This window comes from Salvelinus alpinus, chromosome 33 (assembly GCF_045679555.1).
Source record: "Salvelinus alpinus chromosome 33, SLU_Salpinus.1, whole genome shotgun sequence".
Lineage (NCBI taxonomy): Eukaryota > Metazoa > Chordata > Actinopteri > Salmoniformes > Salmonidae > Salvelinus > Salvelinus alpinus.
The window spans coordinates 4915153-4942444 of record NC_092118.1 but is presented as its reverse complement, the minus strand read 5'-3'; the positions used below and the strand labels follow the sequence as shown (position 1 = coordinate 4942444).

The 27292-nt window shown below is 42.7% G+C and overlaps 1 protein-coding gene across 1 annotated transcript in view; it reads left to right on the top strand.

The window, feature by feature from the left end:
- The window catches only part of kif6 (kinesin family member 6), a 176842-nt gene that overhangs the window by 136386 nt on the left and 13164 nt on the right, over positions 1-27292 (top strand). Inside the window, exons 16-18 of the mRNA XM_071381208.1 lie at positions 22095-22145; positions 23072-23156; positions 24927-25062. Of these exons, the coding sequence (XP_071237309.1) occupies positions 22095-22145; positions 23072-23156; positions 24927-25062 (272 nt within the window). The remainder of the gene's footprint in view (positions 1-22094; positions 22146-23071; positions 23157-24926; positions 25063-27292) is intronic.

Sequence of the window (27292 nt, the reverse complement as noted above, 5' to 3'; positions counted from 1 at the left end):
AACATCACCCAGACAGGCCAGTGACTTGTCATCATGCAAGTGGTCAGACAAGTGAAAATTATAGTCAGTAAAGAAAACTTTAAGCTTGTCTCTCAATTTAAAAAAACGTGTCTATACTTTGCCCCTTGATAACCAGCGCACTTGTGAATGTTGTAAAAGCGTTACATGGTCGCTGCCCATATTATTGCATAGTGCAGAAAATACTGTACACGAGTTCAGGGGCCTTGCTTTAACAAATTTAACCATTTTCACTGTAGTGTCCAAAACATCTTTCAAGCTGTCAGGCATGCCTTTGGCAGCAATAGCCTCTCGGTGGATGCTGCAGTGTACCCAAGTGGCGTCGTTAGCAACTGCTTGCATGTGCGTTACTTCTCCACTATGTCTCCCTGTCATGGCTTTTGTTCCCTCAGTATAGACACCAACACATCTTTACCACCAAAGTCCATTTGATGTCACAAAGCAGTCCGGTCCTTTAATAATATCCTCTCCAGTTGTCCTGGTTTCCTGTGGTTTGCAGAAGAGGATGTTTTCCTTAACTGACCTCCCATAAACGTAACGGACATATACCAGGAGCTGTGCCAGGCCTGCCACGTCTGTTGATTCATCCAGCTGTAATGCATAGAATTCACTGGCTTGTATGCGAAGAAGTGCCATGTCACTGATGCATCATGAAACAGTGTTGTTTGATGAAGGCGTTGTTTGTAGTTTTTTTGGGCCTTTTCCCCCAGCATTGTCCCAGCCATATCCACGGCAGCAGGAAGAATTAAGTCCTCCACAATAGTATGGGGCTTGCCTGTCCTAGCTACTCGTGAGCTCACCATATAAGACGCTTCTAGCCCCTTCTTATTAATGGTATCTGTTGCTTTTATACATGTCCTGCTAGTTCGAAAGTCACCTTAATTCTCACTCAAAAAACTCCCGTGGCTTATTTTTTTTATTGGCATGTTTTGTTTCTAAATGTCTGCGCAAGAGTGAAGGTTTCATCGAGTTGTGAGATAGTACTTTTGCACATATACCACACTGGGGCTGAGGAAAGGCACTATTCCCAATATCAGTGAACCCCAAATCAATGTAGTTCCCATCATATTTGCGCCTCTTCGATGGTCCAAAGTCCCTGTCTGTTGTTCGGTGCTTTCCCGTGTAAGGGGGCAGTAGCTCTTTGGCTGCATCAGATTCACTACTGTCAGTGTCCATGCTAGCTGGGCTGACAACAAATGTAGAATTACTGATGCTAGCATTGGATGTGCTCGTGGAAGCAGAACAACTTGTGACGTCGACAGGTGGAGGTGTATTCCTGCTGGTAGTAGCAGTACTACCAGTAGAGCTGGTATGTGTCTCTATGGATACGGGCCTTACTTTTTTTTAACCATTTATCCATTTTCGAGCTAACAGTATTGGCTACATACGGACCGTTAGTGGAATTCCCGCGAGAGAGTAACGGTTAATGTGATAGGATGTTAATTATTTGACTAGGCTACCTGTATTTGACATTGTGTTGTTATTTCGGTGAACACTAGATGGTTTCATTTTATTTTTGGCAGTGAAACAAGGCTACTCAGGCGTGAAAGAAACCTCACCCAAATGTATAGCCCCGTTGGAAAATATAAATGTACTGTTTGAAAATGTGAGTGAAAAAAATGTATTTATAATATACAGTATATATATAAAAAAACACACGCGTACCCCAGTTTGGGAATACCTGTTCTAGACCATTCTGTTTTTCCAATTTTGTGGCAACCAACCCTTTCCTGTTTCAGCTGTTCACAAAGCAAGATCCATACAGAAATGGTTTGTCGAGATCGGTGTGGAAGAACTTGACTGGCCTGCACAAAGCCCTGACCTCAACCCCATCAAACACCTTTGCGATGAATTGTAATGCCGACTGCGACCCAGGCCTAATCACCCAACATCAGTGTCCGACCTCACTAATGCTCTTGTGGCTGAATGGAAGCAAGTCCCCGTAGCAATGTTCATCTATTTGAAAGCCTTCCCAGAAGAATGGAGGCTGTTACGTCAGCAAAGGGGGGACCAACTCCATATTAATAACCATCATTTTGGAGTTAGATATTTGACGAGCAGGTGTCCACAGACTTTTGCTTATGTAGTGTATTTGCTCTGATTTCATGCTCTTACTTCCGTTTGGGAATATAGCATTATTACATAGCACTTTTATACTATTTATGATAGCCAAGTGCATCCTCCCTCGCACGCTAATAGTACCGTTTTACTGGTAGAAAGACCTTCTGAAGTGTGTGGTGTGTGTGTGTGTGTGTGTGTGTGTGTGTGTGTGTGTGCGTGCGTGCGTCTGTGCAAGTGTGTGTGACTGCTGCCATGCATGTTTCTGAGAGGAAGTGAGTGTGTGGACCATGCTGCCTCTATAGCATATCCAGAGGTTGATGGTTCAGAGTGCATACTATAAATTGCATGCCGGAAATCTGTTTACAGTCACGAACTGACAAGACATTAAACTTGTTGTGTTTCATTGTCACCACTACCATTATCCTAATAGTAAACATGTCCCTGACGCAGGCTCCGTGTAAACACTGTTCATTTACCTTTACATGAACTTTCCTGGAAACCCCAAGACACTATCCATGGTACGTCCCAAATGGCACCCTATTCCCTATATAGTGCACTACTTTTGAGCAGAGCACTATGGGTCCCGGTTAAAAGCAGTGAATAGGGTGCCATTTCGGATGCAGCCTATGAATCCTAACGGTGAACAGAAAAAAAACAGAACATTCTGCTTTGGGGGCCCTGTTTCCCTGAAGTGTCCAAGTGTCGCTCAGCACATTCCAGAACTTTTCCAGGACCGACGGGAAAGGGTGGCTCCCCTGAAGGCTGTTTTATGAGAGCTCGGTTAAGCACGCCTCTGCCTTCTCTGGGTTATGTCCCTGACAGGTAGGCTTCGGGTGCCATAAAGCTCCCTGGCACGGTCCCCGCTTTTTAATATCCATTTAATATCCATTTTCCTCTATGTAGCTGGAAAAGTACTAACAACCCTCTTTTTCAAATGGTCCTTAGCTGCACCAGATGCCAGACACCAGGTCCGGCATCTGGTGCCAAGGAATCCACCCCCAAGTTTTTGAGCGCTTTTCTTTCTGTAATCCCTCGGAAAAGGATTACCTCAAACCTGTTCAAACAGCCACGAGCTACTGTGTGTTTTTATGACTCACTTTTGTCACAGTATAAAACATAAAATGTGCTATGTGGTCTAAAACGTGTACACACAACCCTGTTCTAGAATGTTGGACCGTTGGCTTTCATATTCTTCATATCACAAATTTTGACAAATCAAATCACAAATTTTAAGCACAAATTAGTTTACATCCATGTTAGTGAGCATTTCTCCTTTGCCAAGATAATAAATACCAAGAAGCAGATTAAACAGCATGATCATTACACAGTTGCACCTTGTGCTGGTGACAATAAAAGGCCAGTATAAAATGTGCAATTTTGTCACACAACACAATGCCATAGATGTCTCACAATGCCATAGATGTTTTGAGGGAGTGTGCAATTGGCATGCCAACTGCAGGAATGTCCACCAGAGCTGTTACCAGAAAATTACATTTTCATTTTTCTAACATAAGCTGCCTCCAATATCATTTTAGAGAATTTGGAAGTATGTCCAACCGGCCTCACAACCACAGACCACAGGTAACCATGCCAGCCCAGAGCCTCCACATCAAGCTTCTTCACCTGCGGAATCATCTGAGACCAGCAACCCGATTAACTTTGGGTTTGCTCAACTGAAGAATTTCTGCCCAAACTGTCAGAAAACATCTCAGGGAAGCTCATCTGTGTGCTCGTCGTCCTCACCAGGGTCTTGACCTGACTGCAGTTCGGCGTGGTAACCGATTTCAGTGGGCAAAATGCACACCTTCGATGGCAATTGGCAACCTGGAGAAGTGTGCTCTTCACAGATTTGATATCAATTTGATATTTCAGCTATTTATTTTTTTACAAATTTGCAAACATTTCTAAAAACCTGTTGTTGCTTTGTCATTATGGGGTATTGTGTGTAGAGTGATGAAGGGAAAAAAACTATTGAATCAATTTTATAATAAGGCAGTAAAGTAACAAAATGTGGAAAAAGTGAAGGGGTCTGAATACTTTTCGAATGCACTGTATATCGAATTGGCCACATGCTACAATATCACAATATTTATTTTTAAAGGAACTAAAGTATACTGCTTCTCAAATTATGTGGGCAACTTTGATGGGGGGTGAGGACCACAAAAAAAAGGAACTCATCATGAGGGGCCACAGTGGTTCATGGGTCTGCGTACCCACATCCATACCCCTAATTACAAGTTTAGATAGCTGGCCGCTAGACTAACTTACCAATCTAAAAATGTAACTGACATGGGCTAATTGAGTGACTGCTAATGTACAACCACATGTCTAAATTGCACATTGTGTATTCTATTATTCTAACTCTCAACAGTAAGTTGAGACCCCAACTGAGTTCCTAAAAAAACAACGAAAACAATTAAATTATTATTTGTATTTCTTTATTGGCCTGGTGTAGACTAATGCATGCAGTGTGGAACTAGATCCTTGAATATGACAATAGCTCATATAGCAAGTTTGCCATATCTCCAGTACACTCCTATACAGTTTGATCTTTGTAGCGTTTGTGTGTGTATGAGTACTATGGAATATTTTTTTTGTTTCTCTCTCTGTGTCCGTGCGTGCCCTGATCAGAAGGCAGTTCACCGCAAACCCGCTCTTTGGCTGTGCTGAAAGTCACCTGCTTGGGTTTGGTGGCATGCGCCCGTCACCCACTCTGAAATGCCAGTGTACACTTAGCACCCTGGAATTTGGGGGTATCATCAGCGTTTTACAGAGGTTTTTCTGAGGTGTTGACACAGCTGTACACCAGAGGCGTTAATCACCAAAAAACTATTGTGATCTCGTCCAATGACGCCATTATGGAATTTTAAAGTTTGAAACATAGACAGTAGAAGCTAAGTTTCTTGGCTAGCTGTGTTGCAAAAATCATTCAGGTAGTTGGATAATCTGGTTCAGTCTGGATGACTTTTCAGGCAGGTTTATGGTCAGAACTGAACAGGTTTCGCCAAGCCACTGCACGTTTCTAAATCAATTCTACCCAGAACGCTCTGCTGTGCAAATCAAACACACTGAATTGAATATTGGCCTTTGTATTGGTATTTCATCAACTAAGGCATTGAATTCAAAAGGACTCCTGTCCCTTGACCCACATTTTATTGCAATTGTGTTAACATATATTATAATAATTACTCAAGACAAAAAAGACCAAACGAGGGGAACAGAAGTAGATACTCGCATGTGTCCTACGTGAAGGGCAGTGTTATTAGTGGAATGTAGTGACTTGCTTCTCCCTAACGGAAATGTGTGCCATAATATATTTAGCTCTGTGTGTTTTCGTTGCCGTTGAGGATGAGGAGCCGGGACATTTTAGACTACCTGTGCCTCATTGTGGATGCAGAACAACGAATAAACTTAGCATAATGTAGAAAGAGGCCTTGGTAAGGTTTGCCTCATGAGTCTACGTGGCATGAGGGTCAGTTACGGGGAGAAAAGAGTGAGAAAGAGATGTAGCTAGCTGAGACAGGGGTGCCTCAAGATTCCCCGGTTACCGGTGTTGTTCTTGGCCACCACAATGTTTTTTTTCTGGAATCAAATCCTCCCAGAGACGCACATGTTCCAAGCCCCCGGCTCCAAAAGCACGGGGACAAAGCTCTATTTTTCAAGAGGGGTGGGTGATGTATGTCTTCTTCTGAAGAAGAAAAGGTGCGGGCCAGTCGGAAAAAAACGAGCGGAGTCCCCCGATCTCTTCGCCAGATGTGTAGGGATTTATGTGGTGCTGTCCTACTTTACAGTAGGACAAATCCTATCTGCCCCCATCCTCTCCCACTTCTTGCGCCAAGGGGGTAGTGGCTCTAGGGTTTTTGGGGACAGATCACAAGATATGTCAGGAGAGGAATGCAACATCAGTGTGGCTCTAGAGCCAGACCATACGGGTACTCATCATGTCAGTTGTGGACCCCGCTGCTGTAGTCTCTCCTCAACATTTTACAATATTTTTATATGGATAAATGATCCTCTCAGCGGATTTCATGAAATGATCTACAGTATGTTTGATGTTAACGTGACTTACTGTCATGTTATGAACATTGTTATGTATTGTCTTGAAATAGAAATAACTTCCCAGGCTTCTCTTGGAAAATCTTGGAGATGTAAATGTAAGCACTGATGCAAATGCCCCCATTGACTTATGCATCTGTGATGAATATTCAAAGCTCTGTAGGCCTATGTGTGCATGGTGTTGGGGCCAGGAGCTCACTGTGGTCTTTCGTGCGGCTGTTCACATTTAACCTCCAGGCCACAGGAATTGGCAAATATTTGTTGAGGCTCTCAGCTGGTAAGCTGTCCATTATGACTGCGCGTCTCCCGACATGGCAAGGGGACCATGCAAGGGTTTGGAACGGGCCCCCATGTACAGCCCCAAATCTGGCTGGGGAGGGAAGTGGCGGAGGGGGATGAAGTGTGCCTTTTTAGGCAGCTAAGTGGCGCACTCAGCAGGCACACTGACTCTTGGAGTTGGATCACTCTTTTTCCAACTTCACAAAGCATGTGATCCTGAAAGAGTGTTGCTCATCTGTCAAGAGTGTGTGTCTGTGTATGTGATCTTTGACGTTGTCTGGTTTATACAGAAATATAAAATCTCGTCATTGTGAAGATCCAGGGAAGGCAAAACAGTCTGCCTGTTAATGGAACACTGAAGAGTACACACACTGTGTATAACACAGAATTATACACAGCTAAAAATGTCAGTCAATCTGTGTAAATGATTGATTTGAGCTTTTTCCACCGTGTCAAGTAAAGAGGATATTCTTACAGCCACTTATACACAGAACAAAAAACATAGTTCCTCAAAATAGTTAGTCGGCAGAAACATGAAGATTGTCATCATTTGTTTATTTATTTTTCTCAAAACTGCTGTCTCTTTCCCAGTGGGCAAAGCTGGTTGAAATAATATCATAATGACCAGAAATTATGTAATTACAAACAGATTACAGTACAACTGTTTGGAATCTGGTTGTAACGAATTCATTGCAAATAGTTTTGCCTGCTGGGCTTCCTTTTTCTATCTTGGTGTAGTGTTGCAGGCTATTAGATAAGTACTTGACCACTTTACTCTTATTGACCTCTGAGAATCCCTGATTGATTCTCAGATGCTCCCCGCCACACAGAATCCTAAGCAATTGAACTTGCAGTAGGCTATTTGCCTGTTTGCATTTTGTAGCGCTTCACGTCGTTGTCAACACCATTGTTGTCAACACCATCTTCATAACCTGTGGTCGTATGGTCTACTTACTCCTTTGATACATAGCCTGTATAATGGATCTTGAAGGATGACTCAGCCTCAGCTGTGTAGGAGTTGTTGAGGTAGTAAGCACAATGTGTTTCAAGAGCACTGTGCTACTCTGCTTTATTTCTTAAAATATATCCGCTGTACTGTATATTATATAGCTATCGGTAGGCAATTTAGTCACAAACCTCTCTGACATATCCCAAATTCCATTATAAATGATTTTAAATGTACGCTATTTGCAAAGTAAATGGTTACTTTTTCTCAACAAAAATGTATGCCCGGATGACTGTAGTCGCTTTGGATGACAGCGTCTGCTAAATGGCATATGTTATATTATGTCGGCATGTTAATGTATCCAACATAGTAAGACCTCCCTACTCATCATGTTATTCTCAGTGCTACATGTTAAATAATTTATTGATTAATGGTATGTGTTGTGACTCCTACTCTCTAGACTCTACAGCTAAGATGGGCTGTCTTTTAACCCCTATGGATTTTGTATTACCTTTGAAGGAATTATTGGTCGTGTTCCTCAGACGAACGCATGCCAGATCTTATAACGGCTGATAGGTAATTTGCGTATCAACTAACCACATCATTTGTTATAGCAATCTGGTGCCCGGTGGCACAGTCGATAACATGGCATGCAACGATTGATGCATGCAACATCTGAGCAGGGGAACACGACCATTACCTTAATCACGAGTCATGAAAGGTATGCGCTTCAGTAGGAATCCTCATTTTAAGCACTGCAGCAGTGTTTTATTTGTGTTTCTCGTCTTGGCCCCGTGCAATGGCTATTGGATGGTGGAGAGCATTATATCATGGAGACAGAGAGGCAACTCACGCACCTGTATGAGGCCTCCGGGACTTCGGTGAAAACCTCAAGCCAAAGTCCTCTCAGCAGAGCAAAAGACCATTATTTCCATTCTTCCTCTCTCTCCTTCTTTCTGTCACTGCCCTTTTCCAACAACCTCTGCATGAGTCTTATCTAAAGCCATATCAAATTCATGTCATACACCGCTATAAGCTCAGTGTGAATTTGGAAACGCGGGCTCCTCTTCTTTCTCTCTTTCTCTGTGGAGAATGACATAACTTCTCGTCCCTCTGGCTATATTTCCCATAGTAGCAGTCAAATAGGGGTGTCGAGGTGTAGAAAAAGTGAGTAAACAAGCGCTTAACGCTACTCGAGATGACTATTATCGAGTACATGAACTAATTTTGCATAATGTTTGCGTTGATGTTCATCATACACATATACATACTGTACAGGGGCGGCAGGTACTCTATCAGTTAAGAGAGTTGGGTCAGTAACCCGAAAGGTTGCTGTTTCGAATCACAGAGCTGACTAGGTGAAAAATCTGTTGTGCTCTTTGAGCAAGGCACTTAACACGAATTGCACCTGTCGCTCTAGGTAAGATGACTAAAACGTGCTAAATGATTAAAACGTAAACAAAGGTGTGTAAAAAGTGCTTACGTTTGCTACATCCCCATGCAAAGCAATACACTACAAATACAGTCGTGGCCAAAAGTTTTGAGACTGACACAAATATAAATTTTCACAAAGTCTGCTGCCTCAGTTTGTATGATGGCAATTTGCATATACTCCAGAATGTTATGAAGAGTGATCAGATGAATTGCAATTAATTGCAAAGTCCCTCTTTGCCATGCAAATGACCTGAATCCCCAAAAACAATTCCACTGCATTTCAGCCCTGCCACAAAAGGACCACCTGACATGTCAGTGATTCTCTCGTTAACACAGGTGTGAGTGTTGACGAGGACAAGGCTGGAGATCACTCTGTCATGCTGATTGAGTTCGAATAACAGACTGGAAGCTTCAAAAGGAGGGTGGTGCTTGGAATCATTGTTCTTCCTCTGTCAACCATGGTTACCTGCAAGGAAACACGTGCCGTCATCATTGCTTTGCACAAAATGGGCTTCACAGGCAAGGATATTGCTGGCAGTGAGATTGCACCTAAATCAACCATATATCGGATCATCAAGAACTTCAAGGAGAGCGGTTCAATTGTTGTGAAGAAGGCTTCAGGGCGTGCAAGAAAGTCCAGCAAACGCCAGGACCGTCTCCTAAAGTTGATTCAGCTGCGGGATCGGGGCACCACCAGTACAGAGCTTTCTCAGAAATGGCAGCAGGCAGGTGTGAGTGCATCTGCACGCACAGTGAGGTTAAGACTTTTGGAGGATGGCCTGGTGTCAAGAAGGGCAGCAAAGAAGCCACTTCTCTCCAGAAAAAACATCAGGGACAGACTGATATTCTGCAAAAGGTACTGGGATTGGACTGCTGAGGACTGAGGTGAAGTCATTTTCTCTGATGAATCCCCTTTCCGATTGTTTGGGGCATGCCTAAGAACACACACATGAATAAAGAATGCTACCAACACATCCTCTGAGAGCAACTTCTCCCAACCATCCAGGAACAGTTTGGTGACGAACAATGCCTTTTCCAGCATGATGGAACACTTTGGCATGGCTCGGGGAACAAAACATCGATATTTTGGGTCCATGGCCAGGAAACTCCCCAGACCTTAATCCCATTGAGAACTTGTGGTCAATCCTCAAGAGGCGCGTGGACAAAAACCTCACAAATTATGACAAACTCCAAGCATTGATTATGCAAGAATGGGCTGCCATCAGTCAGGATGTGGCCCAGAAGTTAATTGACAGCATGCAAGGGCGGATTGCAGAGGTCTTGAAAAAGAAGGGTCAACACTGCAAATATTGACTCTTTGCATCAACTTCATGTAATTGACAATAAAAGCCTTTGACACTTATGAAATGCTTGTAATTATTCCGCAGCATTCCATAGTAACATCTGACAAAAATATCTAAAGACACTGAAGCAGCAAACTTTGTGGAAATTAACATTTGTGTCATTCTCTAAACTTTTGGCCACGACTGTACACTCCTCTCTCCACCATACTGAGCACCACGTAACCCCAACCCTTACCTTACCCCTTACCCTAAACTGGGTTCATATCCTAACTCCAATCTCACCCCTTACCCTAAACCGGGTTCGTATCCAAACTCCAACCCTACCCTCCCCATACACTGATACAGCACACTATTTCCGTTCCTTGAGCCCAATTCCACCCATTATGTTTTTGTTTAGTCTATTTTATTATTTTGTTTTGACTCCTTTTTATATATTTTTCTACAATTGTTAAGCGACTTTGGGTCCTTGAAAAGAGCTATATAAGTCCCATGTATTATTATTATTATTGTTCAGTAGCGGAGTTGGTATAGAATGAGTTCAACTGGCAACCCACAACACACAGTACGTATCTGTGTATTCAGAAACAGGTGTTTTATGCAACATCCTTCTGTGTTCTCTTTTCAACTCCCAATGCATATGTGACCCATTTCAGGAAACTAGGAGTATGTCGCGGGTCACAACTTCACAGGAGAGCCGTTTTATGGCAGAAATGCCTTCTCGAACGTGAAGTTTCATGTGCCTTAGTAACAAACTTCTATGCCATCTGTAAATATGAATACAATTGTTAAATTACGAGCCTAGTTGGTTTAGCCACATAAAAAGACACCGACCTTCCCGCTAGCCATGATTGGCTGAGATAATGAGTGGGCTGGACGTGCCGAGAGATGAGTTTGGATTGGTCTGCCATATAGCACGCTTCTGTCTATTTGAGATGGTCAGTATGTCTAGGTAATCCTGAATAACGCTGCTTTTTTAATGTATTGTGTATTAAAACTGCATGAGTGTTGCTCTCCACTTTCTGGAGGTCTGAGTTTTGAAATCAAACTAAGGGCAAGCATGGCATCCGACAGGAGACACGTCCAACCATGAATAGTCTGGCTAGCTACATTATCAGATATTACATGTTCATAATTTTGACAGAAAGAGACACTTACTTGGCTAGTTAAAGCTTAATGTTGGCTAGCTAACATTGCACCTGTTTGGTTAGCTACCTACAGATTCATGCAGGGTAGTAACATCATGAGTTGTGATTATGGTTAATTGTTTACCTAGCTAGCTAGCTAATGTTAGCTGGCTGACTTGCTAGCTATCCTTATGTGTATGACCTTATTATTTGTATCTCAGAGCTTTTTGCTTAGTTGGTTAGCTACCTGCATATTCATGCAGGGTAGTAATGTCATGAGTTGTGATTATGGTTCATTATGCTTCACCTAACTAGCTAGCTAGCTACATGTCTTAACGAAAGACTCCACTATGCAAGTAGCCATTTCGGGTGGGTTCGTAAATTCTGTCTTGCCATCTACTTCGATTTCAGAGCTCTCTCGTCTGTGTGCCAGAGAGCGCAGAATAACTGATGAATTTACGAATGCTCAACACCCGTTGAATATGCACGGTGACAGTAAATGTCAGTAAACTGATCAGCTAGAGCGTCCGCTGTGCGCTCCGAATGCGAAACGCTCTGAATTCTGACAGCACAGTTGCAGCCACCAACGCTCTGGAAAACAAAACAGTAACCAGCTCTGCTAGGGCGAATAATGTTCAGTGAGCTGTTCTCTCTCTCACTTAGATGTCTGGAAGTAGCTAGCAAGTTAGCTTGGGTGCTTGACTGCTGTTGTTAGTACATTCAGATCAACCCTTAAAGAGATGGGTGGGGCTAAGGCTTAAGAGGGTGTGAACAATGCTGAATGGGTGGAGACAAAGAAGGGCTCTCCAATAGTAGTACCAAAACATTCAAAGGCTGTTTTCTCAAAAGTGAGTTTACAAGTCGATCAACTTTCAAAACAAAATTACTTTCCCATTGTTCCTCAACTGTAGTTTATGATATACCATTTTGTAGCCATGAACCTCTACTTCTATCCAATGTAAAAAAATAAAAAAATAAAAAATTCAAATTTTGCAACAAAGACTGATTTGAGCCGTTTGGTCACATATTTGCAGTCAAACATGATCAAACATGCTGAGCAGCTCATATTCTAGATAGAAGTATGCTACATAGCAGACCAATCTCGAACGCATCTTTCCGCATGTCCAGCCAATCATGGCTAGCGGGAAGGTTCCTGACTTTTCCCGAAGCTAAATTCATATTTACAGATGGCATACAAGTTTGTTAATAAGGCACATGAAAGTTCACATTTTCCAGAAGGCATTTCTGCCCCCAAAAACGCATTTTGATCAAAAAAAAGGTTTACGTTCACGTGCCTCTCCTGTGACGAAGTGACGTGCGGTATACACCTAGTTTCCTGAAAAGAGTCACAATTGCATTTTGTTCTAAATAAATGACAAAGCTTTTTGCTAATGAACTTCACAACCACAATTACTCTACTAGTTGTATCTGCTTGGTTGGGGAATTAGCCTGCTAGTTTATCATGCTGGGTATTTTCTAATACAACTTTTCATATAACTTACATTACATGTCGTTATTGATGAAACTTTCTATGCCATCAGGCCAGCAACTCAGTTACTATCAGAGGCCTCATGATCGCGTGTCCTTTTCATAGGTGTCAGGGAGACTGGCAACAACGGAGGAGTGTTGACAACACAAGTATCTGTGTCGCATGACACACTTCTATTCTGAGGTCTTGCCTGACAAGCTGTGAAAATAGCAAGTGAACAGTGAATGAAATTGTTTTTGGAGGTTGCTAAACCTTTGCAATCACATTCCTGGACATGTTATTATACCCACCTTTGCTCTGTCTGGTAGGTCCCGACATCCGTTCATGATCAGGGGATCAGTCTGGCACCCAACTGTGCACTCTGTCTAACAGAAAAACAGGGTCAACGATTGTCATCATCCCTCAATTATAAACATAGTTTGAGAAATAACATAATCTCTTTTGGAAACTATTTCTATTTACAGATGTAGACTGACTTTTATTTTGAAGGCGAACCGCATATTCCACTATTGTGGCTAATCCTTATTGTTTATTTATTATAATATTTTTATTTATTTCACCTTTATTTAACCAGGTAGACAAGTTGAGAACAAGTTCTCATTTACAATTGCGACTTGGCCAAGATAAAGCAAAGCAGTTCGACACATACAACAACACAGAGTTACACATGGAGTAAAACAAACATACAGTCAATAATACAGTAGAAAAATAAGTCTATATACAATGTGAGCAAATGAGGTGAGATTAGGTAGGTAAAGGCAAAAAAAGGCCATGGTGGCGAAGTAAATACAATATAGCAAGTAAAACACTGGAATGGTAGATTTACAGTGGAAGAATGTGCAAAGTAGAAATAGAACTAAAGGGGTGCAAAGGAGCAAAAATAAATAAATATAGTAGGGGAAGAGGTAGTTGTTTGGGCAAAATTATAGATGGGCTATGTACAGGTGCAGTAATCTGTGAGCTGCTCTGACAGCTGGTGCTTAAAGCTAGTGAGGGAGATAAGCGTTTCCAGTTTCAGAGATTTTTGTAGTTCGTTCCAGTCATTGGCAGCAGAGAACTGGAAGGAGAGGCGGCCAAAGGAGGAATTGGCTTTGGGGGTGACCAGAGAGATATACCTGCTGGAGCGCGTGCTACAGGTGGGTGCTGCTATGGTGACCAGCGAGCTAAGATGTGTCGCCTGCGTAGAGGTGGATCAGAGACTCACCTGCAGCAAAAGCAACATCATTGATGTATACAGAGAAGAGAGTCGGCCCAAGAATTGAACCCTGTGGCACCCCCATAGAGACTGCCAGAGGCCCAGACCACAGGCCCTCCGATTTGACACACTGAACTCCATCAGAGAAGTAGTTGGTGAACCAGGCGAGGCAATTATTTGAGAAACCAAGGCTATCGAGTGTGCCGATGAGGATGTGGTGATCGACAGAGTCGAAAGCCTTGGCCAGGGAAATGAATACGGTTGCACAGTATTGTTTCTTATCGATGGCGGTTAAGATATCGTTTAGGACCTTGAGCGTGGCTGAGGTGCACCCATGACCAGCTCTGAAACCAGATTGCATAGCGTAATCTGTTTGTTGACTTGGCCTTCGAAGACCTTAGAAAGGCAGGGTAGGATAGATATAGTTCTGTAGCAGTTTGGGTCAAGAGTGTCCCCCCCTTTGAAGAGGGGGATGACTGCAGCTGCTTTCCATTATTTGGGAATCTCAGACGACACGAAAGAGAGGTTGAACAGGCTAGTAATAGGGGTTGCAACAATTTCGGCAGATCATTTTAGAAAGAAAGGGTCCAGATTGTCTAACCCAGCTGATTTGTAGGGGTCCAGATTTTGCAGCTCTTTCACAACATCAGCTGACTGGATTTTGGAGAGAAGGAGAAATGGGGAAGGCTAGGGCGAGTTGCTGTGGGGGGTGCAGTGCTGTTGACCGGGGTAGGGGTAGCCAGGTGGAAAGCATGGCCAGCCGTAGAAAAATGCTTATTGAAATTCTCAATTATAGTGGATTTATCGGTGGTGACAGAGTTTCCAATCCTCAGTGCAGTGGTCAGCTGGGAGGAGGTGTTCTTATTCTCCATGGACTTTACAGTGTTCCAGAACTTTTTTGAGTTTGTGTTGCAGGAAGCAAATTTCTGCTTGAAAAAGCTAGCCTTGGCTTTTCTAACTTCCTGTGTATATTGGTTTATAACTTCCCTGAAAAGTTGCATATCACGGGGGCTGTTCGATGCTAATGCAGAAAGCCATAGGATGTTTTTGTGTTGGTTAAGGGCAGTCAGGTCTGGAGAGAGCCAAGTGCTATATCTGTTCCTGGTTCTAAATTTCTTGAATGGGGCATGCTTATTTAAGATGGTGAGGAAGGCATTTAAAAAATAAAAAAAACATGCATCCTCTAGTGACGGGATGAGGTCAATATCCTTCCAGGATACCCGGGCCAGGTCGATTAGAAAGGCCTGCTCGCTGAAGTGAGTGGAGGTCGTTTGACCGCTGACCCATTACGGATGCAGGCAATGAGGCAGTGATCGCTGAGATCTTGGTTGAAAACAGCAGAGGTGTATTTAGAGGGCAAGTTGGTTAGGATGATATCTATGAGGGTGCCCATGTTTACGGCTTTGGGGTGGTACCTGGTAGGTTCATTGATCATTTGTGTGAGATTGAGGGCATCAAGCTTAGATTGTAGGATGGCTGGGGTGTTAAGCATGTCCCAGTTTAGGTCACCTAGCAGCACGAGCTCTGAAGATAGATGGGGGGCAATCAGTTCACATATTGTGTCCAGAGCACAGCTGGGGGCAGAGGGTGGTCTATAGCAGGCGGCAACGGTGAGAGACTTGTTTTTAGAGAGGTGCGTTCAAATTGTTTGGGTACAGACCTGGATAGTAGGACAGAACTCTGCAGGCTATCTCTGCAGTAGATTGCAACACCGCCCCCTTTGGCCGTTCTATCTTGTCTGAAAATGTTGTAGTTAGGTGTCACGGTTTTCTAAAATAGAACCCAGAAGCAGACCAGGACAAGGAGAGTAGGACGAAGGTGAGTATTTATTTACAAGTGTAAACGTAGAGGTAGAAAGATCCAGGTGGCGGAGCGGGCAGCGTAGGTGAGTTGATGGGAGTGAATAGGCAGATCCAAGGGAGTAACAGAAGCCACCGACGACCAGGCAGGGATGGGGTGAGTGTTCCGGGTGAATGATGTTCATGGCTAACGATCCGGCAGGGAATGGATGTCAGGTCAGAGCTTATGAAGTGGAGGGGTGATGATCAGGACCAGGTGTGCAGATAGCTGATGGGATACAGGTGCGGGTAATCAGAGATCTCCCAACTAGCTACGTCGCCCGGCAACCAGACAGGGTGCGTTCCAGGACACCGGAAAAACACTCCAGGACAGAACACAGGCAAAAACAGACTCAGGAAGCGGGATTCGTGACAGTTAGGGATGGAGATTTCAAAGGTTTTGGTGGTCTTCCTAAGCCAGGATTCAGACACAGCTAGGACATCCGGGTTGGGAGAGTGTACTAAAGCAGTGAATAAAACAAACTTAGGGAGGATGCTTCTAATGTTAACATGCATGAAACCAAGGCTATTACGGTTACAGAAGGCATCAAAAGAGAGCACCTGGGGAATAGGAGTGGAGCTAGGCACTACAGGGCCTGGAATCACCTCTACATCACCAGAGGAACAGAGGAGGAGTAGAATAAGGGTACGGCTAAAAGCTATGAGAATTGTGGCTAGCTTCACATAGGTAAGGGAAGCAAAGTGGGTGGAGGAGCAATATGCACGTGGAGCTGGGCAAAGGGGCCATAGTTTATTGACATAATTGTAATCCAAACTTTAATTTACTTGTTGTGACGCAGTGAGGTTCCAAACTCTGTTTTAGACGATACTGATTTTATGACCAACATTATCCTATTTACACTTTGTAGTCAATTCTGACACTATAATAAATGTTTCTGACTCATATCGATGCAACACGTGTTCTGTTGTTGGTTTTCAGGGGCAGTTGCTCTTCTCCATGTTCTCAGTTGTCAGTACATGGGAAATCATGTCCCATTTCTCTTCAATGTGATGGCTCGTTGCGGTGATGTGTTACAGCGTGTTCGTAGATGTCCAGCAATCTGTTGTTAATGCCACATATGGTGTTTGGAACATTGTTCCATTTCTTGACATTGAATCTTGAAGTCTGGTTCTAGTCTGGTTCTAAGCAAAAAAAGAAACGTCCTCTCCCTGTCAACTGCGTTTATGTTCAGTAAACTTAACATGTGTAAATATTTGTATGAACATAACAAGATTCAACAACTGAGACATAAACTGAACAAGTTCCACAGACATGTGACTAACAGAAATGGAATAATGTGTCCCTGAACAAAGAGGGGGGGGGGGGGGGGGGCAAAATCAAAAGTAACAGTCAGTATCTGGTGTGGCCACCAGCTGCATTAAGTAAAAACACTAAATATATTGATTGAAATGGGTAAACAAACAGCAGGGCATAGATCTATACAGTATATTGTTAGATTCTGGGTTAAACTTGGAACATTGCTATACTGAGAAGGATAGTATCTGACAGTGAGAGATACGGGTGGAGATCTCAGAACCTAACAATGTCACTGAGGGAGAGAGGGTAATGTATAATGTTTACATTATGTCAGGATATGTTATTGTTAGCCATCAGGGATTCTATGGGAGGGATCCTCTGGGAGTAGAGGAGACACAGTCTGGTTGGCGAGGAGTGAGCACTTTGGGGTAGAGGTCAGGTCAGATGAAGTGAGGAAGAACAGATATCACGAAGGTTCTGTCTTGCAAAACAGAGATGCATTGGCTGTTCAGTTGTGGAGGAGGAGACTCCGCCTAGGAGAAAGGGTTAAATATCAGTGCTCGTGTGAAAAGTCGTTTGTCTGAATACAGCTGTGTCGACCGCTTTGGGAAGAATTAAACTTGGTTAAGCTTTTCTAGTGTCCGTTGAGTTATTTACTCTAAAAATAAGAACCTAACAATATGAACAAACACCTTTCTATGATAACCCATCTTACCCAAAACCCTGAGAGATGGTATTACATTTTCCTGGTTCATAACGTTGCTGCCACCGTCTCCTATTACCGAAAAAAAGCTTCTGGACATCAGAACAGCGATTACTCACCTCGAACTGGACGAAGAGTTTTTCTTCAATGAGTCCGATGTGAAGGATATACTGCTTTGTCAAGACAAGGCCCAAATCGCCATCATCAGTGTGAAGAAAATATGTTGGAAAAGGGGGAGGAGGGCGCGGTGCCTTGTATGAATTAGCCGACAAACTGTAAAATCGTATGTCTCATCGAGAAATGACTGAATGACAACACAAATAATATAGAGCTGTCTTCTCCGTGCATCGGCAGGACAGAGCAGGTACGTCTGGTAAGACAAGGGGCGGTGGTGTGTGTCTATTTGTCAATACCAGCTGGTGTGCTATGTCTAATATTAAAGAAGTCTCAATCTATTGCTTGCCTGAGGTAGAATACCTCATGATAAGCTGTAGATCACACTATCTACCAAGAGTATCATCTCATCTATATTAAACCGATGCTGGCACTAAGACCGCACTCAACGAGCTGTATAAGGCCAGAAACAAACAAGAAAATGCTCATTCAGAAGCGGTTCTCCTAGTGGCCGGGGACATTAATGCAGGCAAACTTAAATCCGTTTTACCTCATTTCTACCAGCATGTCACATGTGCAACCAGAGTGAAAATAAACTCTAGACCTCATTTACTTCACACACAGAGATGGATACAAAGCCTCGTCCTACATTTGACAAATCTGACCATAATTCTATCCTCCTGATTCCTGCTTACAAGAAAAAACTGAAGCATGAAGTACCAGTGACTCGCTCAATATGGAAGTGATCAGATTACGCGGATGCTACGCTACAGGACTGTTTTGCTAGCACAGACTGGAATATGTTCCAGGATTCATCCAATGGCATTGAGGAGTATACCACCTCAGTCACTGGCTTCATCAATATTTGCATCGACGACATCATCCCCACATTGACCGTACGTACATTTCCCAACCAGAATCCATGGGTTACAGGCAACAGCCGCACCGAGCTAAAGGCTAGAGCTTCCTCTTTCAAGGAGCGGGACACTATTCCAAACGCTTATAAGAAATCCTGCTATGCCCTCAGACAAACCATCAAACAGGCAAAGCATCAATACAGGACTAAGATTGAATCCTACTACACTAGCTCTGATTCACGTCAGATGTGGCAGGGCTTGACAAATATTACGGACTACAAAGGGAAAACCCAGCCGCAAGCTGCCCAGTGACGTGAGCCTACCAGACAAGCTAAATGCCTTTTATGCTCACTTCGAGGCAAGCAACACTGAAGCATGCATGAGAGCACTAGCTGTTTCGGACGACTGTGTAATCTGTGTTCTCCGTAGCCGATGTGAGCAAGACTGTTAAACAGGTCAACATTCACAAAGCCGCAGGGCCAGACGGATTATCAGGACGCGTACTCAAAACATGCGCGAACCAAGTGTCTTCACTGACATATTCAACCTCTTCCTGACCGAGTCTGTAATACCATCATGTTTCAAACAGACCACCATAGTCCCTGTGCCCAAGAAGCGAAGGTAACCTGCCTAAATTATTACCGCCCTTTGGCACTCACGTCGGTTGCCATGAAGTGCTTTGAAAGGCTCAAATCAACACCATCATGCCGGAAACCCTAGATCCACTCCAATTTGCATACCGCCCCAACAGATCCGCAGATGATGCAATCTCATTCGCACTCCACACTGCCCTTTCCCACCTGGACTAAAGGAACACCTATGTGAGAATGCTGTTCATTGACTACTGCTCAGCTTTCAACACCATAATGCCCTCAAAGCTCATCGCTAAGCTAAGGACCCTAGGACTAAACACCTCCCTCTGCACCTGGATCCTGGACTTCCTAACGGAGCGCCCCCAGGTGGTAAGGTTAGGCAACAGCACATCTGGCACGCTGATCCTTAACACTGGGAACCCCCAGGCGTATGTGGTTAATCCCCTCCTCTACTCCCTGTTCACCCACGACTGCGTGGCCAAGCACGACACCAACAACATCATTAAGTTTGCTGACAACACAAGAGTGGTAGGCCTCGTCACCGGCAACAATGAGAAAGCCTATAGGGACGAGGTCAGTGACCTGGCAGTGTGGTGCCAGGACAACAATCTTTCCCTCAATGTGAGCAAGACAAACGAGCTGGTCTTGGAGTATAGGAAAAGGAGGGCCGAACAGGCCCCCATTAACATTGACGGGGCTGAAGTGGAGCGGGACGAAAGTTTCAAGTTCCTTGGTGTCCATATCACCAACGAACTATCATGGTCCAAACACACCAAGACAGTTGTGAAGAGTGCACAACAACACTTTTTCCCCCTCAGATCCGCAGATCCTCAAAAAGATATACAGCTGCACCATCGAGACTATCCTGACCAGTTGCATCACCGCCAGGTATGGCAACTGCTCGGCATCTGACCATAACACGCTACAGAGGGTACTCCGTACGGCCCAGTACATCACTGGAGCCAAGCTTCCTGTCATCCAGGACCTATATACTAGGCGGTGTCAGAGGAAGGTCCAAAAATTGTCCAAATTTCCAGTCATCCAAGTCATAGACTGTTTTCTCTGCTACCGCACGGCAAGCTGTACCTGAGTGCCAAGTCTAGGACCAAAAGGCTCCATAACAGCTTCTACCCCTAAGCCATAAGATTACGGAACAATTAATCAAATAGCCACCCAGATTATTTACATTGACCCCCCCTCCCCCTCTGTTTTTACACTGCTGCCACTGGCTGTTTATAATCTATGCATAGTCACTTTACAAATGACCTCGACTAACCTGTAACCCCGCACATTGACTCCCCCTGTAGCCTCGTTATTGCTCTGTAATTTTCACGTTAGTTTTTTGATTCGATTTTTTTACTTTACATTCTTAACTCTATTTCTTGAACTGCTTTGTTGGTTAAGGGCTTGTAAGTAAGCATTTCACGGTATTCGGCGTATGTGACAAATAACATTTTATTTGATTCAAAATCTACCACTGATAAACTTTAGCTGGAGAGAAAATGGGTATAAGGTTTAATTTCTTACATGTACTCTGTTCTTCAAGCTCTGATGGGGAATGATGAAGCTCTGAAGGCTTGCAGAAAGTGGTATGATGACCTTGGTCTCATTTTTTTAGGCTAAGCAATGGAGAAATCTCTTTTTAGATGCTCAGCGTCTTTCATTTAACACAAGGCACAAGTCGATGCAAATCAATATTTTACATAGTGTCTACTTTTCACCAGAGAGACTGTATAAGATAAATTCTAGGGAGAGAAGGGTTTTGTATGATGTGCTCCCGTGTAGTCTGTTGTTTTGTGTATGTGGAGGGAAAGGGGAGTGGGGGGAATAACTTGCCATGATCTGATTGTCATGTTTTGCTGATGATTGTTAAATTGTAAAAAAAAATATATATAAATATATATTGTATCAATCATGCCCACAGTCATGCCTATTTGCCCACTAACACGGAATAGCTTGCAGCACCCATCTAAATGACCAGAGCATGCAATAAGTGTGAATAATTAAGCCCATTCCTCTTTAGAGACAGCATACCTACCCAATTGATTAATTAGCATGCAGAGCCTCAGACTATGCAAAAATATAACATTGTATAGTATGTGACATTTTGAAAATGTTGTATGCTTTAAATGCCAGGATGTCATACTCATTTCGGCTTTTCGTTTAGAATTCGCTGCACACTGTTGAGCAAGAAAAGCATATTTTCAGACCACGTGTGTTTGACAACAGCTGATAATCAACTGGTAATTAGATTAGAGGACGGGCTGTAGCCAAATGAACAAATGGTGGGAAACGACACATTTGCGCGTTAGATGATGCGTTCTCAGTATAGGTGAGCCTAGTATGTTGATATTTGGTGCTTAATGCATAAATTTTTACTGAACAGTGGATTCTAAATAGTATGAAGTATGATTAGTACTTACACAGTGAAATGTAAATTTAGTAAGTAGTAGGCTGGACAGATTTCAGACACAGCCAACGACTCATACAAGACGTTGTCACCAATGTTATGTTGAAAGAACGAGACTTCTTTTTAAACGGCTTGGGTTTTTTCCAACTCAAACATCGTACAGACTTAGGTTCTCTTGGTTGATGAATAAAGGCCCACTACAGATAGATGAGTTGGTTAGTTTACATCATACACTTGCCGGGGATGAATGCCAGCTGGATAACAAGTGTTTGTAATGACGGAATGATGAATTGTAAATAACCTTGACCTTTTAAAATAACATTTTCACATATCTCCTTTCTCTTCATCTCGCTGTTTCTTTATCCCCCTCCTCTCTTTCTACTCCCTTCCTATCTCCTCTTTCTTTTTCTCTCAGATAAACTGAAGAAGCAGTTGGAGTTGCATAGGATGCAGAAAGCCGCTCACGGTACATTGTCTTCCTAATGGTCAGAATGTGCATTTCTCCTCATCCGCAGTTAATTAGTTAGCCCAGAGCCAAACGATAGGAGGACAGTTTGGTCACACTGCCCATAATGGTAATTCAACCTTAATGGAAGTAAGTTTGCCAATGAAATATCCTTGATTCAAAACCTACACACCAGCCCCATCTATTCACTTGTGAATCCAAGATGTCTTTTAGCAGACGTGTGCTAAGGGAAAAGAGGAAAAACAGACATTGTGGGAATGTTTTCATCCAGCAGAACTTAATTATAATTCTCTTGGACCAATGATTTAGTTGAATGTGACTGAAACAATGCCTGGACCAATTGAACCGAAATCAGCATACTCAATGGGCGTACATGACCACAATTGTTAGCCCCCATTTAAAACGTATTTAGTAGAGACCTGCGATCTGAATTCCAGAGGACTGGAAACACGACTGGGTGGCAGAACTTTGACTGTACGTTTCATCCCCGTCAACTGACGAGAGGTCTGACGACAGAAAGCCGGTTCCAAGTTTACAAACATTTCCCTCGGGTTCAGACGCCAAAGGTTTGTCTTGTTATTTGAGTTCAGAAGCATCAGAGAACACTTCGGAACAGACAGGCTTCCATTATTCGGGGACGGAATTAGAATACAGGATGTTGACTTCTAAGGATATTACGGACACGAGCAAGCACACACACTTTACATTCTTGTGATTCTATTCTGGACATGTTTTGAAACATGTCTTAGAGCGTGTGTGTGTGTGTGTGTGTGTGTGTGTGTGTGTGTGTGTGTGTGTGTGTGTGTGTGTGTGTGTGTGTGTGTGTGTGTGTGTGTGTCTGTGTGTCTGTGTGTGTGTGTGTGTCTGTGTGTGAGGAGACTGAGAGAAGAACATCATTTATTTCATTTCCCCACATATATACATAGGTGTCACTGTTAGCCCAGCAGAGGTAGAGGAGGTAGACCCTGTGGATGAAAACATCTGCAGACAGATGGATGAGGAGAAGAAGAGGTAAGTAGGCTACAGTGTGTGTATCTCAGAAACACAGGCAAATGGGTTGATGCGCTTGTACGTGCCATTACAGTACACTGCATTATACAGTGGCTTCAGAAAGTATTCACACCCCTTGACTTTTTCCACATTTTGTTGTTATAAATTGGGATTAAAATTGATTTAAATTGTCATTATTTTGTCGTCAATCTACACAAAATACTTTCATGTCAAAGTGGAAGAAAACATCTAAAATGTATAGAAAATATATGAAAGTAAAACAATATATCTTGATTACGTAAGTATTGAACCCCCTGAGTCAACACATGTTAGAATCACCTTTGGCAGCGATTCCATACCTGGATCTTGCAATATTTTCCCATTATTCTTTTCAAAATTCTTCAAGCTCTGTCAAATTGGTTGTTGATCATTGTTAGACAGCCATTTTCAGGTCTAGCCATGGATTGTCAAGCGGATTTAAGTCAAAACTGTAACTCGGCCACTCAGGAACATTCACTGTCTTCTTGGTAAGCAACTCCAGTGTAGATTTGGCCTTGTGTTTTGGGTTATTGTCCTGCTGAAAGGTGAATTAATTATATTTATTTTTTATCCTGAAAAATTCTCCAGTCCTTAACGATTACAGCCAAACCCATAACATGATGCAGCCACCACTGTGCTTGATAATATGGAGAGTGGTACTCAGTGATGTGTTGTATTGGATTTGCCCCAAACATAACACTTTGTATTCAGGACAAAAAGTGTTTGCAGTATTACTTTAGTGCCTTGTTGCAAACAGGATGCATGTTTTGGAATATTTGTATTCCTTTTCAGTCTGTCAATTAGGTTAGTATTGTGGAGTAACTACAATGTTGTTGATCCATCCTCAGTTTTCTCCTATCACAGATATTAAACTCTGTAACTCTTTTAAAGTCACCATTGGTCTCATGGTGAAATCCCTGAGCGGTGTCCCTCCTCTCAGGCAACTGAGTTGTATCTTTGTAGTGACTGGGTGTATTGATACTCCATCCAAAGTGTAATTAATAACTTCACCATGCTCAAAGAGATATTCAATGTCTGCTTTTTTTTACCCATCCACCAATAGGTGCCCTTCTTTGCGAGGCATTGGAAAACCTCCCTGGCCTTTATGGTTGAATCTGTCTTTGAAAAACACTGCTTGACTGAGGGACCTTACAGATAATTATATTTGTGTGGTATAGAGATGAGGTAGCCATGAAAAACTCTGGTTAAACACTGTTATTAAACATGGAGTGAGTGACTTGTTAAGCAAATGTTTACTCCCACACTTAATTACTTTTTGACATTTCAGCTTAAATTTTTTCATTTCGAAATTATGAAAAAAAAACATTTGTTTACGTAATTCCACTTTGACATTATGGGATATTGTGTTTAGGCCAGTGACAAAAATGTTTAATGTAGTCATTTTTAAATTCAAGGTGTGTGAAAACTTTCTGAAGGCATTGTATGTGCATTGGGTGCATATGTTGTGAGGTCCATTGTAAATTGTCAGTATTTCATAATTCCTCATAAAGTATAGAGCCCAACACATACATGTGTCAAAGGTTATGAACCAAGGTATGTATTGGAGTGTTGGAGCGTCTGAGTTTGTAGGCCTCCACTTTACTTTGATTCTCAGATCTAGAACCCCATAAAAAGTAATGTTTCACTTAATATGCTTTATAACAGTCAATCCCTCCACACAGATACAGAAGTATGGATTACTAGATGTACAGTCATTGCATTCAATACCCTTGGTTTCCTGTCTCTTGTCAGTTACAAGAGCACCTTTGGCCATCTGAAAACACTGAAGATGGAGATTGAGCACCTGCAGCTGCTGCTGGAGCGGTCAAAGGTGAAGCTCCAGAGAGACTTCCAGGATTGGTGGAGCCAGGAGGCCGCCAGGCTACAGGTGACCTCACTACCTTTGTCAGACGTCGTGGGATGCCACGACATAAAGCTGTCGTAAGCGTAATGCTTGTCATAGCATTTCAAGGCAGTTTATGGCAGTTTCTCACACTTTTAGGAGTGATGTGTGTGTGTGTGTGTCTCCTCATGTCTATGTCTCTGTGTGCGTGGGTACGTGTGTGCGTGATCACTCCAATTGAGTATGCTGACGTGTACCTCCAGTATTGTCGTGGACATATTCAGTCAATAATATTTCTCAAATACCGGAGCCAGGGAGTTCAATTAGACTTTATTACATAGTAATATAAGCCGAGCTGGTTCATGAAGCAAGTCCTTTCCAGTCTTGGCACATACTTCTTACATACTTCTTATAAATTTTTCCTCCTTACGTCGCACCCATAGTAACTCCACTTAATGTTAGGGCCTAATATGTGCTGTTGCTATGGTTACACCTCTTGGGTCATTCATTATTGCCTTGCACTAAGTTTAGTTTGGTTTCATATTAGGGCATGGAAACTGTAGAGCCACACCAATAGTTCAAAAATACAGACATGTACTCGCCTTAAGACAGGTTCATGCATGTAGGACCATAGCAACAGTCCTTGGCACTTTACAGAAATAACCAGACATGTAATCATGCTAACTCCTCTGAAAGGGACACCCATGTTCTGGAATGACCCAAGAGGTGTAACCATAGCAACATCACATATTAGGCCATAACACAGTTACAGGAATAACCAGTCGTGCCCACACCCCAGACAGGTGCATGTCTAATGGTGTCTAATGACCCAGAGCACATATAGAGTGCACTCATCTTTCTAGCTCTTCTGAAATTAATAATTCAAACATGGTCTGGAAAATTCTCAATAGTATCTGTTTACCTACAGTGATTCCTCCTTTAACTTCTTTGGGGTAGGGGGCAGTATTTTCACGTCCGGATGAAAAGCATGCCCAGAGTAAACGGCCTGCTACAAAGCCATAAAAGCTAGAATATGCATATTATTAGTAGATTTGGATAGAAAACACTCTGAAGTTTCTAAAACTGTTTGAATGATGTCTGTGAGTAAAACAGAACTCATATGGCAGGCAAAAACCTGAGAAAAAATCCAACCAGGAAGTGGGAAATCTGAGGTTGGTCAACTCAGCTCCTATTGAAGATACAGTGGGATATTGGTAATGTTGCACTTCCTAAGGCTTCCACTAGATGTCAACAGTCTTTAGAACCTTGTCTGATGCTTCTACTGTGAAGTGGGGGAAAATGAGAGGGGAATGAGTCAGAGGTCTGCCAGCAGCCATGAGCTGACCATGCTCTGACCATGCGGATTCACATGAGAGTTCGCCCGTTCCATTTGCTTTTCTGAAGACAAAGGAATTCTCCGGTTGGAACATTATTAAAGAATTATGTTAAAAACATCATAAAGATTGATTCAATACTTCGTTTGTCATGTTTTTATGGACTGTAATATAACTTTTTAACTTTTCGTCCGTACTTTCCGCTGGACTTGCCCGCGCGTCGTGAGTTTGGAAAGTGTACTGAACGCTAGAACAACAAGGAGAAATTTGGACATAAATGATGGACATTATCGAACAAAACAAAAATGTATTGTGGAACTGGGATTCCTGGGAGTGCATTCTGATGAAGATCATCAAAGGTACGTGAATGTTTATAATGTTATTTCTGACTTTTGTTGACTGCAAAATATGGCGGATATATTTGTGTCTTGATTGGGCTCTGAGCGCCGACTCAGATTATTGCATGGTTTGCTTTTTCGAAATCTGACACAGCGGTTGCATTAAGGAGAAGTGCATCTAAAATTCCATGCATAACAGTTGTATCTTTTAGCAATGTTTATTATGAGTATTCCTGTAAATTGATGTGGCTCTCTGCAAAATCAAAGGATGTTTTGGAACTTCTGAACGTAACGCGCCAATGTAAACTCAGATTTTTGGATATGAATATTAACTTTACCGAACAAAACATACATGTATTGTGTAACATGAAGTCCTATGAGTGTCATCTGATGAAGATCATCAAAGGTTAGTGATTAATTGTATCTATATTTCTGCTTTTTGTGAATCCTCTCTTTGGCTGGAAAAATGGCGGTGTTATTCTGTGAATAGGCACTCACCTAACATAATCGTTTGGTTTGCTTTCGTCGTAAAGCCTTTTTGAAATCGGACACTGTGGCTGGATTTACAACAAGTATATCTTTAAAATGGTGTGAAATACATGT